This window comes from Danio rerio, chromosome 4 (genome assembly GCF_049306965.1).
Source record: "Danio rerio strain Tuebingen ecotype United States chromosome 4, GRCz12tu, whole genome shotgun sequence".
In the NCBI taxonomy this organism is placed as follows: domain Eukaryota; kingdom Metazoa; phylum Chordata; class Actinopteri; order Cypriniformes; family Danionidae; genus Danio; species Danio rerio.
The window spans coordinates 24,717,976-24,735,143 of NC_133179.1; the positions used below are offsets into that span (position 1 = coordinate 24,717,976).

Genomic DNA, 17,168 nt, shown 5'->3' on the forward strand with positions numbered 1-17,168 from the left:
AAAACTGTTTACACAATGCCATTCTCAAACTCTAGTGAAACTAGCTATTTAACATGTTTTTCTCAATTTGATAGCATCTGCGATGCCCCACAAATGACAATAAATATCCAAAGAGTCAGCTGTCCAGTCAGAGCAGCTTAGTTTTGAGAAACACCTGATATAATATCCAAAAGTCTTTCACTAGAAACAGGAACTTCGTTGATGCACATTTGTTTTTTGCGCAGTATGAGCAAAAGCAAATATATAAGTGGATAAAAACAGTCCCAAATGTCAAGTCGATTGATTTAAAGTGAACTATACTGCACAAAGCTGACAGCGATGTGCACCGCGTCTCCTCTCCTCAGCATCAGCACCATCATCCCGCATCACATATGACACGAGACCAGACGCGCCCGGTCCGATAAACCTCCTCATTCCCGGTGTATTCGGGGGAGGGATTGCTCGGTCCCTCAAAGGGTTAATAAGCCACTCCATGCGTCAGACACATGACAGAATATGTGCGAACTCAAGGAGGGGGGCGAAAAAAAGTCTCACACACACTTTTTAAAGCTGAAACAGCACACGCAAGCCGTGCGTAATTCTCACTACATTGATGCTGGAGTCGAGCGGAGCCTTGGCGCGGGCGGATGGAGACACTCGGCGTGCTCCGCATGCACGCTCGGCGCGGGTCTTACCTTAACACGTTCCAGCTCTTGAGGGGGTCCAGGTCTGAGATTATAGAGACCATGTTTGAGGCTCGGGCAGCTCGGGCTTTGCTCGGACAGAAATGCGGCTGATTGAGTGAGTGAGCGCTGTTACTCCGACTGTCTCTCTGCGCTGCTCTGAGTGTGATAAGCGCTGAGAACTGGCTCTCTTTCCTCCGCCCCTCACAATCTCTTTCTCTCGCTCGCTCTCTCTCTCGCTCTCTCAGACTCATCGCTGTGTAATATCAGAGTCAACGCGTGCAACCTTTCGCACGTATACCTGATTTAAAGCATTTGTTTTTTATGACGTAGCCTAACTGTAAATATTGTACTGTTTTCTACATAAGTATGAATGTTAAAACGTCCAAAACGACAAGTATAGGCCTGTGATGACGCCTCAGACGGTTAAACTGCACAGGTGTACTTCATTATGTAAACCTTATTACGCCAATGCATACTGAGTACTTAGTGTGTACACTCTCAGAAAGAGCTGTCACTGGGGTGGTACCTTTTCAAAAGGTACACATTTGTACCTGAAGGGTCCGTATTGGTACCTCAAAAGTATATAATAGTACCTACAATTTTAAGAGGAAAACATTTGTACTTTTTAGGTACTAATTTTTACCCTTGAGGTATTATGAACCTTTCAGATACAAATATGTTTTCGAAAAAAGTACCACCCCAGTGACAGATCGCGTACCTTTATTTCTGAAAGTGTACTATACATACTTTGTATTCCACAAAATAAGTAAAGATAATTAAACAAATGTGGTATAAAAATGGTGGACAGTATGAAATTTCCACTGAAAAGAAATCACAAGACATTGCAGAGCATCATAATTACCCATTGCTTTTGACTTTATAGTAGTCATATGAACGAAAGAAACGAAATCCACACACACGCACGCACGCACACACACACATATATATTGCTGAAATGCTATTCTGAATGGGATTATATATATATATATATATATATATATATATATATATATATATATATATATATATATATATATATATATATATATATATATATATATATATATATTATTCATAGGCCTCAATAAAAATTGTAGATGCTTTAAAGTGCAAAAATAAAATGACAAATCAGTATGTCAAACTAACAGTGGTGGAAAGAGTACTGAAAAAAATCATACCCAAGTAAAAGTGCTGTTACTTGACCAAAAGTGTCGTACTAGTAAAGTCAGGGGCAGATTTAACTAATAGGCAAGGTAAGCAGCCGCTTAGGCCCTAGGACATCTGGGGTCCCCTAATAAACATCTAAAAGTATAAATTATACATATACACTATATATAACATAACTTTCTATCATATTTTGTATAATGAGAGTCGAACCTATTTTTTTACGTAATTAAATATTGTTTATTATACAATACAAAATAATATTATTATAATATTGTTATGTAATAATAATATGAAGGGAAAAAAAATCCACCACCCTCAATCTAGGAGCAGTCCAACAGTCAAATGTGTATAAACATATACATATAATGTGTATAAATATATATGTGTAAAAAAAAAAAAAAAAAAAAAAAATATATATATATATATATATATATATATATATATATATATATATATATATATATATATATATATATATATATATATATATTATTTATTTATTTTTTTGTTTATTTAATTATTTATTTATTTATTTTTTGTGTGTGTAAATTAATTTTAGGACATCTTATTATTTAAAATTAGATAAAACAAAAGAAGATTGAGTGATGGTCATGGCTGGAGTTGCTTAGACCCAAATCACTAAATCTGCCCTAGACTAGAGTAAAATTACCTGTTGTAAATATTATACAAAGTATGAGTAAAAAGACCTTTCAAAAGTACTCAAGAGTAGTGAGTATTGAATATTATGCTGTAAATTTCTGATATGTTTACATGAAATTTGTGCGTTTGTGTGTGTAAACGTAACATTCTGTAGTTTATTTAGTGCTAGATTTTGGACATCTTCTTGAAAACCTGTAATGCATCCGAACGATTTGCTGCATTTATAAAGCACCCATGTCTTCAGGTAGTTCAGTATGATACGATTTCTTTCTATGTGCAATTTGATTGAACAGGAATAGCAAGACCGATTTTTGTACTTAGCCAAACCTCACAGACAAGAAAAAAAAGTACACTGTAAAATATTTGACCTGGTTAATAATTGCATTAGTTTCACAGTAGAGTACTGTATTTAAATTCACAGTAAATTACAGTGAGGTTCTTCATAATAACAATATTTCTGTAAATATTTCTAAATATAAAAATGTACCTGTACTAGTATAAAAAATACTAGTAAAATAAAATATTGATGTTGAATAAAATGTTGAATAAAATATTACCAGTGTTTGATTTTCTATAACTAATGTGCAAAAGAAATAACAATTTTTACTGTAATTAGCTGTAGTCATGATGCCTGCCTTAATTTCACAATAAAATTCTGAATGCATAAAATTTAACACTTTAAACCTGTAAAGTGACACTAATGTAATTAATACTGTGAAAAAAATACAGTAACATGTTCTGAAATTCTAGGAATAAAATCAGTGTAGTGACTGCAGTTTAAGTGAAGTTTATTCATAAACTAATTTCGAGAGGATCACATGCTTATGATTGACACGGCTGGCCCCAAGTCAAGCTAATGTACGAACCACCAATCAGACTACTCCTAACCAAGTATAAATAACCAAACACCTTACCTTTAGTCATCTTAGTCTTGAAGAATCCCCCCTTCCACCCCTTCGCCTCCTCCTTTGTCTACTGGGCAGCACGGCGGCCCAGTGGCTAGCACTGCAGCCTCACAGCAAAATGCCTCTGCTTCGGGCATCTACCCAGACGGTCAGCAGTTTCGTGTGGAGTTCATGTTCTCCCCGTGCTTCGTGGGTTTTCCCTGGGTCCTCCGGTTTCCTCCCACACTCCCAAAAACATGACACTTAAGTAAATTGACTAATCCAAATTAGCACCAAATTGGATTCAATTCTGTCAGCAACGCATCACCTTAGCAACCCTCACGCAGCAGGAGGGAGGGGGGTTCTCGAGATCTACCCAAGCTCAAACTCCCCTCTCGCCCTGCAATGGGAGGGAGCCCCGGGCTCGAGGCTCTCATGAGCTCGGGGCTCTCTCCCGGGACAGCATGCCAAACTAGCTTATTACCAATCATCAGCTAAGTGTGAACTCTTGAAAGGAAAGTAGTGAAAAAAAAAGTACAGATGCAGCACTAAAAATGTACTAAAGGGAAAGTAAAAGTAAACTTAAAGCTACTTGGTAAATTCTGGATAAAAACTACTCAATTGCAGTAATTTGAGCGTTTGTAATTTGATACTTTACACCACTGCAAACTAATAAGTATTATAATAAGTATTTTATAACACAATTAGTATATCCTAAAACATTTTGTTGCAATGGTGTCCAAGAAAAGTAAATTGCATAACACTTTTTGGGAACATTTTCATCTTTAAAAAGGCTATCTTAAAATTGAAATGTTGTTCATCATAAATGGTTACAAGTAGAATAGGGGAAAAAACGTTTTGGTCTGTGAGTCAAACGAGTAGACAGACTCCCCCATCCATACACGTGATATTATTGTATCTGACAAGGCTCACTTCCTGTTTGACACATCACCACATCCTGTTTTAGGGCTACCACCTTGTCTGTACTTAAACTGCAGCTTACTAACACACACTAACACTGCCAAGTCAGATTAATGGAGGTAAAACCACATGCTACTGGATGCTGTGTTTGATTAATGAAAACCTATTCAGCTGTCTTATTAATCTTCTGCACGTTTATGAAACATATATGCATGATGTGCAGGTTCTTCGTATATCTATTGCTCAATTCCAAGAGGTCAGAGTTCTTCTGCTTCCTTCTTTTTACTGTTCCAAGAGCAAAAGAGCAAATAAAAGTCCTTTAAGTTACAATATAACAAACAAGAATCTTCTTCTCTTGCAGTAAATGGCCAGACTTTACAATATGGTTAATTAATTAATGTTATTTAATGTATTTACTAACATCATAACATTTGCTAGTATTAATTAACCATGGTTTAGCATTTGATAATGCATTATTAAAATCTAAATGTGTGCTTGTTAACATTTAATGCACTGTGAATATGAACTAACAATGAATGAGCTTATTAACTAACAAAAAAGATGAATAAATACTGCAATAAATGGATTTTACATATACATTCATTAACTAATACAACTTTATTGTAAAGCGTGACCCAAAAAATTATATATCTTATTAAAAACATGCAATATTAGGATGCACTTGCAAGACTTTTAAATTCTACTGTAGCATATTGTGGAGTGAAACAAGCAGTAGTGTAAAGTAACAAATGACAAATAATTGAGTTGTTTTTTTCAGGAATTGTAATTTATTAGGTAGTTTTTAAAATGTGTGTATATATGTATGTTTATAGTTAATAGTTAATAGTTATAGTTAACACAATAACTTTTGCAAAAAAAAACTTTCCTCAGGATGATATGGTTATCATCCTCAGGATGATAAATAGAACTGTAGGTGTACATATATCTAAAAAACATTATTTTGAGAGTACCACTTAATTAAAAATGTGCTCAAATGTTTCAGAACATGATGTTCATTTGCTTCTATGACTGGCAGAACATGTACTAAGATGTAATTGTCGAATTTTTGAAAGTAGGACACAAATTATAAAAAGAAAAATGGGAAGAAAGAATAATAGTACTATTGCTATGGGGTTGCATGTTTTTCACAAAACATATAAGGAAACAAATGAAATAATTCATTTTCCCCTTCAAATAAAAATATAAACAGAGAATTTTTATGTCAGTAACAGTAATAACAACCTAAATTGACATTCACAGAATTTAGCATGACACATCTGATGTTGAGCATTACTATAGCAGTGTTTAAAATGTGTGTGATAATTAGTGTACTCCTCTTATACATGTTAGTGTTTACTTTCTCAGTTTGAGAAAAAATATATATTTATGATGAGCTTTCATTCATTATGTGATTTTTATAACCTTCTGTTTCTGGTGACTGTGTATTGCAGGAGTGGAAAATATACATAGTTCTTCAATTAGTTCACTGTAAAAAAATAGATTTTAATTAGTTTGTCTCTTTGTTTTATTTTCTGTTTTACACATTCATATTGCAGTATAGAAATGCCTTGATCTCTACTCTGACAACATTTGATGTTAAAAAGTTTCTTGAAGTATATTTTATTGACATAGTTAGAAGTAATGTAGTCATGAGTTGTCATGTAAATTATGGGACAAACTATGGTCCTGAAATTGTTGCTGCTTATTGAAATTGCTTCTTTAAAATAAGCTAAAACAACATGATTCTTGACTGTAGTTTTTTTGTGACAATTTAATTGTTTTATGTTCAATCGACTTAAAATTATAAAAACTATTAAGCTTAAATAACCGATTTGTGTTAGGACAACATAAAAGGATTATGTGGAATACAGTGTATACAGTCTATAGACTAAAAACATAATACATGACATCATGATTTTGTAAAAAAATAATAATAAAAAAAACATGTTGAAATAATGTTGTTTTCATGTTGTTGAAAATAGCCTTAATTTAAGCGGCTAATTCAAAGTTTGTGTAACACTTTACTTGAAGGGATGCTTATTAGACTGTCACAAAACCATGGTAATCATGAGCTGGCATGTCATAAATAAGTATGAGATTTTATGTATGCTTATGGAAACAGTCATTAAGTGCCATTACAATTATAATGGCCTCATGAAAATCATGTTTATGCCAGATTTATGACCAGTCATGTTATCTTGTATCTCATGTTATCTTATAATGAAAGTTGTCATAGCAAATAGACTGACAGGCTTTGGTATCTTTGGTAAATGACAAAGACAAATGTATGTATTAATTTACGTCAAATTATTATAAAGACATCTCAAATAATGTCAAGTGGCATTTAAAATGACATAAATGAGCTAATGACACAATGACCGTTGTCATAAACATACATAATATCTCCTTAATATTCATAAAAGGCTGAAATATCTCTGTAGTTATTCAGCAACCCTCCTCATTGTAAATAAATATTAGCTGCTTCAGTCCAACATCGGCATTAGGATGATGAAGATGAAACCAAAGTGAACATTTCAGCAAGACAATGATCCAAAACACAGCCAAAATAAATAAATAAATAAAAACTCAAATGGTTTCAGAGAAAGAAAATGGAGTAGAATGGCCCAGCCAGTCACCTGACTTGAACCCAATAGAAAATACAAAATAAAGATCAGATTTGATAGATGAGACCCAAAGAACCATCAAGATTTTTACACTCAGTTGAAGTCTTTGAAAATAAAATCACATCTGAGCAATGCATTGTCATTCTCCATATGAGAAAATCAGTAGTGAGGTGGTTTTACAATTACAAATTTGAAAAAATAAATAAATAAATAAAATTCCTAAAAGGCGAGAAACAAAGAGCCCTTAACTTTAATGTGTATTAATAAAAAATGTTAATTCAGGCCAATATGGTTCTAAATAGAACTGTTTCTGTGTGTAAAGAACCTTGCCCCTGGGTAGTTGAGCTCAGGAAAATCTGTGAAAACCAGTAACAAAAAGACGGAAATCACTTCAGCCTAAAATGTTTCTTCAGGAATACGGGTAAATGGTTCTAAACAAAAATGTTCCTATGTGTAAATTAATAAAGTGTCATGATAATAAAGCAGTCATGGCAGTCTTATGAACACCTCATCAGGTAAATTTGAACACTATTAACATTCGCCATTTAGCATTTGCTTTTGCAAATTTATAAGTGTATCAGTTAAACTTATTTCACCACATTCCTATAAAATGACCCATAAACCACAGCTCCACCGCTTTTGGCTGAGACATGCACTTGGTTAATATACGTTACAACCTCGCCGACCAATCACGCTAAACATGCCTGTTTAACAAACCCACAAGAAAGCAGAATCCTGGTTTCTGGAAAGCAGTGGGTTTGTGTGGGTGTGAGAGTGTTATTCTTAAACACTGCATCTTAAAACATGTGCAACATGTTCCTTCTCCACCCATCATCCACTCACTGGCGGCCTGTAATCTTGTTAGCGACCATATTTACACACATTCACACACACCTCTCAGGTTCCTTTTTAAAGCACGGCGATGTATAAGCGAGAAAACTCAAAACTCATTCCCGTCGTCTCCCCAACCAAAATAAGAAACACTGACCTTAGACGTCAGCCTTAATTCACAGCTAGCTCCCATAATCTGTATAATCTAAATAAAGTATGTATAACATTCCTCCCTCTCTTCCTCTGTCAGCATCTATTCAGTCAAAATAAAAGGAAAAAGGACATAAGAAAATGAGGCAGACAATAAAACAGACGAAAGCACGCACACGAGCGCGAGGATGAAATAACTATGAGGGGATTATTTCATAAACGACGATATTTCCTTTCTTCTGAAATCCATTTGATGCTGTCAAATAAGCCCAAAGCCATACGCCCACGTGCACATTGTCTTAAAAAGAGCGATTTGATGAGGATCTATTCTGCCTAACCAGGCGGAAATAAAGTGCTGCCACTGTTCACAGTCAAAGCTTCATGAAGCCGTCCATCCAGGGAGGACAGGAATAACGCTGAGATTGGAGAGCTTTTTGAATGTAGTGTACTTATAAAATGCGTGCTTATATTTTTCTCAACATGATGAAGATCAATGTAAATGGTGAGGACAGATGACCTTATAGTCTATAGTCAAAATGAGAACAAAATTGACATTCCTAATAGGACACATACATTGTGGAGATGTCTATTTGATGTTTGCGTATATAATGACTTATTTTTTAGAAGATTTGCTCATCTGTAATACGTCTATGCGATGTCTCATGTAAGATGGTAAATATATGTTTATAGTAAGCCTTTAAGACAGCCATTTTATCTTTGTACACAGATGTTTTCCATACCAACACTGTCATTATTTACATTAGATTAGCGGAAAGGAGATATTATGAAGAATAGCTGGCTTACATTGATTTCCATAGTCTTTCTATAGAAGTCGATGGATGCCAGCAACCAGCGTCCTTCAAAATATTTTCTTTTGTGTTCAAAGTAAGAAACTCATAAAGGTTTAAAACCACATGAGGGAGAATAAATAAAGAGGTAATTTGCATCATTGGCTGAATGATCCCTTTAAAATATGTCTAGAAGATGTACATATATACATAGATGATGAATACAACCCTTAGCTGAATACAGAAAGTACATGTAAAATGACGTCAAATATACTTTAAAAATTAAAACAAGTGCAAAACAGAAACATTTAAGACATGAATACCAATACCAATATAAATACCGGTGAAATATCAACACTGTTCTCTTTGTTTTTGCATTAAATGGTTATTCAGGATGATATGGTTCTAAATATAAATGTACAATGTGTAAATAACCATTTTTATTACACCTTGGTGAAGCTGAGGTCCAGAAAACTAGTAACGAGTTGGATTGGTAGTTATAGATTTGAACAAAATCAACAAAGACAAAAAGGCATGAAATAAAAATCCTAAATTATAACACAAAAATCAATTACAACATAAAGATTCTTCTGAATTATGTGGTTTTGAATAGAACTGTTACTAATGTACAAGTGACATATTTTAGGGTGTTGTTGGATGGTTCATCTCCAGAAAACTAGTTTTTAAGTGCTTTGACATTTACAAATTTGAAAAACAAAAAGCAATTTGTTTTATAAAGTAAAAAAGGTTAATAAAGAACTCTAAACTGTTTAGATGTTGTTGTTTTTTTTTTTTACAAACATGATTCTATATACAGTGGGGTACAACAAAGGTTATAATAGTTTTGGATTTTTCATTAGTTTTAGTTTCTATTTCGTTTTGACTTTTTGTTTTCAAATTCAGTTTAATTAGATTTAGAGGTAGATTTCTTAGTTTTTATTAGTTTCTATATTTAAAAAATGTCTTAGTTTTAGTTTAGTTTTTATTAGTTAAAGTATTAGTTTCAGGTTTTTTTTTTTTTCTAAATGAGGATAATTGTTGGGTGCAAGATTTAAAATCAACAGGATAAATATTGTACAATAAAAACTCAGTCATACATTTTTTGAAACATGTATTCAGAGAACACATGAACACTATTATCTACCACAACCATCTACCCATCCTCAAATTCAAATACAACAGCCCACAAGACTGCAGCCTTAGGTACAATATGTGTGCAAGGCTGCTTCTAAGGTTAGACACACAGTAGTGATGGGCAGGGCCGGATTAACCAATGGGCATTATGGGCACAGGCCCAGGGGCCCATCCTGCACTTAGATTTTGCCTACTCTTCATTAGAAGGAAGACAAGTGGGAATCATTAATAAGTGTGTGTATTATGGAGGACTCAGATTCCTAGAACTGGATTGGAGAGGTGTTATCCAAATCATATGCATTATAAGTTTGTAGAAGTTATACATTAAAAATACCCTTAAATATAAATTTTAGTTCTGCTTCAGTGAACTTGAACAAGTACATTAAAATCCATTAATTTCCCCTAGTTGTATTAGTATTTTTTTTTCAAAGTTTGATTTAAATGCTTTAAAAATAAGTTAAATCTTTGTAGACTAGAAACATATAGTGTATATCATGTATTTAAAAAATGTGGGCAAAACATTATAAAATTAATTTTTATTTAACAAATATTATATTAATCTTATTTGTTTAATTCAACTATGGGCTTTCAGCTAAAGGGGGCTTTCAAGACATTGTGCCCAGAAGCCTCTGAATTATTAATCCGGGCCTGGTGATGGGAAATTCAGATTTTTAACGCGGATGTTAGGACTCAACATTATGTAGTCAGCAATAGCAATTTCAGTCAGTTAAAACATCACCATTTTCGTTTTTTAACCTTGGGCACAACATGTCAACATTTTTCTTAGAAAAGCTATTTCTAAAGGTGCTGTTGACTTGAAGTTTTCACTAGATGTTGGTAACAACCAAAGAAACCCATAAATGCAAAGGAAACAAAATTAATTCATTTACAGATTAAGTTATGTGTAATAAAATGAAATGACACAGGAAATAAGAATTGAGCACATGAAGAAAGTTTTTTTTTCAGGTAGCAACCGAAATCTCCCAGTAGTTTTTACTTCATCATTGTAAATGAATATTAGCTATCCAACATCTACACTGCCAGGATGATGAAAATAAAACCAGAGTGGACATTTTAGGAAGACGATAATCCAAAACACAGCCAAGGAAACTCTTAAATTCAGACAAAGAAAAACAAGCAGTAGATTGGCCCAGCCAACCACCTGACTCAAATCCAATAGAAAATACAAAATAAAGATCATATCTGATAGATGAGACCCATGGAACCATCAAGATTTTTGCACTCTGTTCAACTTACACCAAAATCCTATCTGAGCAATGTGTGACTTCATTCTCCACATGAGAAAACCAGAAGAGGGTGGTTTTACAGTAACAAATTTGAAAAACAATTAAAGAGCCCTAAACTCCAAAAATATTTATTAATAAAACAAGTTTATTCAGAGCAATATGGTTCTAAATATAACTGTTCTTATGTGTAAATAACCTTCAAAGAAAAATCTTTTTTGCCGCTGGGTATTGAGCTCAAGAAAATCAGTAAAAATCAGTAACAAAAAGGAGGGAAATCACTTCAAAATAAAAAGGTTCTTCTGGATGACTGGTTATTAATGGTTCTAAACAAAACTGTTACTATCTGTAAACAACCTCCAAAGAAAATAAAAAGAGAGAGTACATTATTAATTCACCGCTTAATTTAAGTTCACTGAAAATGTGCTCAAATGCTTGAGACATTGATGTTCATTTGCTTCCACAAATGGCATACAGAGTCATAATTTTCCAGTTTTGAAAGTAGGACACATATTATAAAAACCTGCAAAGAAAGAAAGAATAATAGTACATTAAGCAAACAGTTTGCTATAAGATTGCAGGTGGTAGTTCGAGGGCACTTTTTTTCCACACAAAAAAGAAAAACATATGAATTAATCACTTTTTTTCCCTCCAAGTGAAAAGAAAAACAGAGTATAGGTGTGTCAGCTGCTAGTTTGTTGTAATTAGGCTAATAATAATTAACGCTACATTGCAGTTGAGATTTATGTTATATGAGATAGAAGATAATGAGAAACACACAGAGAGGAACAGAGAGTGTTTTGGCCTCGCGGGTAAGCATATGTAAATGTAACATTAGAATAGTAGAGGAGCCGTGTGCCCTGTTATTGGCTACATTCATCACGCTAAGCTAACAGGTCTGTTACTCTGTCTGTAAAATGCAAAACAAGACGGAGAAAACAAAGAGGCAAAAGGTGACAGAGTGAATAAACTGCCTGCAAGAGCAGTTTACATTTGAAAAAGTAGCTTTGGAGGGTATATTGCACTTTCGTTGCTTTTGTCTTTCTTAGCAGCCTGTGTGCCGCTATCAATGACAGTTGTCTAACGCTCCCTTCTAGTCATGTCGGTGTGATCATATTTACATGATGAGCATGCATGAATGCCACATAGTCATAATTACCAGTGGGAAGCACAGGGTTTTCTTTCTGAGAGGGGAAACACGTCAATTAAAGCATCATGGTTGCGGCTAATTGGTAATGCTAATAAACTTTAATTGTGTTGACTGATTAAAAAAAAAACAATAACCATAAAACTCGAAAACCACCTCATTTTGTCAGTTGTTTGAAGCAACAGTTCTTTTATATATGTGTATTTACATTTACCTGTAATAATATATATGCAAAAATACATTAATTAGTTAATTAGCAATAGCTAGACATTAGCTAGAGCTTCCTCTCTTTGTTAAGTGAAACTATCAAATTGTTTTTTCAGACAACAGTTTGTAAGGTTGAACATACAAAAGACTTCGATATTACTAACCACAGTGAGCATGTTTGTTTAACTGTACATTCGTGGGCTAAATGAAAACTTAAGTGATTGATTTTTGGACAATCATGCAACAATGAAATAACACAATACTGACATGTTCAGGAAATGCTCAGGAAACTCAACTCAACATTGATTCTGACAGTGCTTGCTGTTAACATGCTGCTAAGCTAACAATGCAAATATTGTAATAAATAATAAAACAATACATATTGATAATTAAATAAATAAGTATTTTAAGTTATTTTCTTTATTTGAATTTATTAACAATTACTGTTATTTGAAATCTCTTGAATTTAATTAAGTAATTAAGATTTTTCTATTAAAAAAATTCTTCAGAAATGTTTTGTAGATAAGCTAATTTCATGTATTACAGTGGCCGAGAGAGCTTAACATGCTGCAATTTAAGAAAATGCATGCAATTACTAAAACGCCAGCAAATTAAGAAAATATCTTCATCTGTTTAACAGCACAAGTGCTGCAAATCCTCACAACGCATACACAAACAAATGTGCTGCATTGTCACACAACGCAAACAGCATTAATAAAAAGTATTGGTTCGTCATATTTTTGGGTCCTCTTGAAACAATTCTATTGTGTTCCATGCTATTTGAAAGTGTTGTTAGAATATGCAGCACATTTTCGTAAAATGTTTGCATTGTAAGAAAATTCAGTGAGATTTTTTAAAACAAAATGTTGTGAAGATTTGCAGTGTTTTTGTAACTGTATGTGTTTTCTTAAATTGCACCATATTAAGTTTTCTTGGCCATTGGAATTCCATGAATTTCATGTTCAGGGCAACAGTTTTTGTAACCTCAACAAAATCACTAATAAGGTTAAGTGATCTAATTTCAAGTAATTTTAAATGAGTCAGAAGGATAATCCAGAACTTGTACAGAAAACCCAAAGTAACATTTACTTATTAGTTTGATGATTTTTTTTTCTTTTCGTATTAATACTTATTTAAATTAACAGGAGTATAATAATAAATTCCAACAAATACATTACAAATTTCAGACAATTTCATCAAAAATGTGTGTTTGAAATTTAGTTTGATTATATTGGTTTTAAGAAAAGTCTTCAGATAAAACATGGACAATTAGATGTGTAAATACCCATTTACCTGTAACTGAATCATGTAATTAATTTACCTGATTTGCATACAAATTTACATGTAATTGGATATTAATCTAGCATTATGTTTCTCCCTAAGTTTTTATTACATATATATATATATATATATATATATATATATATATATATATATATATATATATATATATATATATATATATATATATATATATATATATATATATATAAATAAACGAACAAAACACTATTAAACATAACATATAAAGAAACAAATAAATTAATCACTAAATAATAACCTTGTTCACGGTTTTAACACCAGGAGGGTGGATTAGTTTAATGGACATCTCACTGGCCTCTCCAAAAAGACATCTCACTGGCCTCTCCAAAAAGACAGTCAGACAGTTGCAGCTCATTCACTGCTGCAAGGATTCAGACCAGAACTAGAAAATCAGAGCACATCACACCTATCTTGAGGTCTTTACACTGGCTCCCAGTTACATTCGGAATAGATTTTAAAATATTATTACTTGTCTATAAATCACCAAATGGCCCAAGACCTCAATACATTACAGATATGCTCACTGAATACCAACACAACAGATCGCTTAGATCATTAGGATCAAGTAAATTAGAAATTCGTTCAAGAGTTCGGTCAAAACAGGGTAAATCCACTTTCGGCTACTACACCACCGCTGCTGGAATCAGCTTCCAGAAATTATCAGATGTGCTCCAACATTAGGCACATTCAAATCAAGACTTAAAACATATCTTAGCTGTGCCGTTACAGATTGCAGTATTATGTCTTTCTTTTCTTTTTCCTTCCTTTAAAACCTGTTTTAAAACCTTTAAATTTGTTATTTATCAGTTTTTAAAAAGTTTTTTTGTTGTTTTTGTTTCTCATACTAGTTTATTTTATTTATTTTTGTTATTGTAAAGCACTTTGAACTGCCATCGTGTATGAAATGTGCTATATAAACTTGCCTAGCCTTGCCTGAACAAATGAATGAATAAATAAATAACTAAATAAGTACAAAAAAATAAAAAAAAAAATAATTTTTTACTCTTATTTTAGTTTTACTGAGCTAAGTGCTTGAACTTATTTTAATTAATTAATTGACAAAGCAATATATATATATATATATATATATATATATATATATATATATATATATATATATATATATATATATATATATATATATATATATATATATATATATATATTATATATATATATATATATATATTTTTATCCATCTCTAATTTTTTCTGGCTATGTAAAGTCTTTAACATAGTTTATTTGTTGTTATTTTAATGTATTATTTTCCCCTAAAGTTTAAATGTGCACTGTTGTCTATCTTGTGTACTATAATTGCATCCTGATATTGTTGTAATCCACTTGTTATCGCACTAAATTCATAAGCCTAAAAGTAATAATGTCAAAACTTTATTACTGTTCGACATTTATTTAAGTTTTTTTTTTTTCTCTCATCACATCAAATCTGCTGCACAGACACATCAAACATTGGCAGATGTAACTCGTCTGCAGTAATACTCAGCTGGTTAAATCTGGCTCTGCAATTCCAAGATTAGTCAATATCTGTGAGTCTCCTGCTAAATATCTTTTGTCTGCTGTCTGCTCTGTATTTGCAGATTTTATTGCCTTTTCAAAAATGACATCCATGTAACATTTACTGTAGTTTTAAATAGAAAACGCACATATACATTTATGTGTGCATATGAAAACAAATGCAATTAAGCGGAGATTTTTGTTGAGAGTAAGACATTACAGCAGTCATTTCTTGGCCAAAAATCCTCCACCTCCTTCAAGCTCTTTCTCTGTGTAATCACATTTATTGATTTGTAGGTTGAATTAGACCTCCGATGTTCTTGTGTTAAGCCAATTGCTGGGAAATTAGAGGTTATGGAACATATGGAGAAAATAATCAATAACCGAGGCGGCCAGAGTGAAGGAGCGAATGAATAGCATTTTTATTACCATTATTACAAACTAATAAAGAGCATAAACTACAGCGTACTAATATTAACCAAGATCAAACAAACAAACAATAACTGCAAAATCCTAAGCTTATTATTCAGACTATTATTTTTTGTTTTTCTATTGCTCCAGATTTTAACAAACACAGTAGCAAAGTGCAAAATTACAATGTTGACATCAATCAATACGTCTTTGTGCCTCCAGAATAACCTAGTTTGCTCCTGATTTGTGTTGTGGATGGAATAGAGGCTTAGACTTGACAAAAGGGACCAACAGAGATGTATTTAAAGTTGTATTTGAGGTTTTGATGTATATGAAGACAAACAATTTTGAGGTTTATTGGTCTTCTTTGACTCTAGAAAAACGACAGTAGGAGCTGAGTGATATGACACGATGCATAAATATGCAGTAAACGTTTACATTCGCACTTCTACAAGAGCAAGCTCCTGATTGGTTAATGCGGTGCAAATGTCTGCTGGAGTATAGATTTTCCAAATGAAGAGATTTGCGCAAAACGAGTAAAACGCATGTCAATCGCGCAAAACGCTCAACTCGCATCACCTCATTCGCGCGTATCATGCTGCAAGATATATATTCACGTCTTTGCATAAACTTAACATATAAATCACTCACGCTTGATGCTTCATCCACGTCTGGTGTGAACACAGCATCAGAGTTTTGTTTAAAAATAAAATGTATAAATGTTGGCTGCATGGTGGCTTAAAGGTTAGCACTGTTCCCTCAGAGTAAGGCCAGTTGGCATTTCTGTGTGGAGTTTGCATGTTCACCCTGTGTTTGTGTGGGTTTCCTCTGGGTGCTCCAGTCCAAAGACATGCCATATATGTGAATTGAATGAACTAAAGTATATGAGTGTGTGTGTGTGCTTTTGTGTGTGAATGTGAGTGTATGGGTGTTTCCCAATACTGGGTTGCAGCCACTGCATAAAACATATGCTGGAATAGTTGTCGGTTCATTCCACTGTGGCAACCTCTGAAATAGAGACTAAGCTAAAGGAAACTGAATGACTGAATAAATGTATAAATGTTCATTGGAATGGTTTATTCATCATTTACTTACTCATTCGGACTGATCCTAAAAATAAGGGATATAGCCAGAACTCTAGAGCAGATATTAACCAAGAAAACCTTCCAGCCCACTCAAAATATTAAACATTAGTATAAGCTTACCATAGTGAATCAAGTAAGGACATTCTTTCAAACACTGGCTGTTTGTGTACTTGCTCAAAAATTCATTTTGGATTTATAATTTTATAATTTTAATTATATTATATTATAATTATATTTTTATAATTTTTTTTATCTAAAAAAGCTAGAGACTGCAACTTTAAGTATAAGAAGTTAATTCAATTCTAGCATGTCACCACTCACACACACACACTGAAACAATTACATAACATTTTTGATACACATCATACTTTTATTCTAGTTAAATTGAAACTACTGTACACACATATCCCTTTTA

At 32.9% G+C, this 17,168-nt stretch overlaps 1 protein-coding gene across 22 annotated transcripts in view; it reads right to left on the reverse strand.

Moving 5' to 3' along the window:
* Positions 1 to 17,168, reverse strand: part of celf2 (cugbp, Elav-like family member 2) — a 430,922-nt gene that overhangs the window by 232,570 nt on the left and 181,184 nt on the right. For 21 of the 22 annotated variants that reach the window (XM_073945681.1, XM_073945676.1, XM_073945680.1 and 18 more), the window contains exon 1: positions 675 to 805. The exons of the other annotated variant lie outside the window; for it this stretch is intronic. In XM_073945681.1, the coding sequence (XP_073801782.1) occupies positions 675 to 727 (53 nt within the window). In that variant the 5' untranslated portion in view covers positions 728 to 805. Of the gene's footprint in view, positions 1 to 674; positions 806 to 17,168 lie in introns of those variants that run through there. 22 annotated transcript variants of the gene reach the window in all.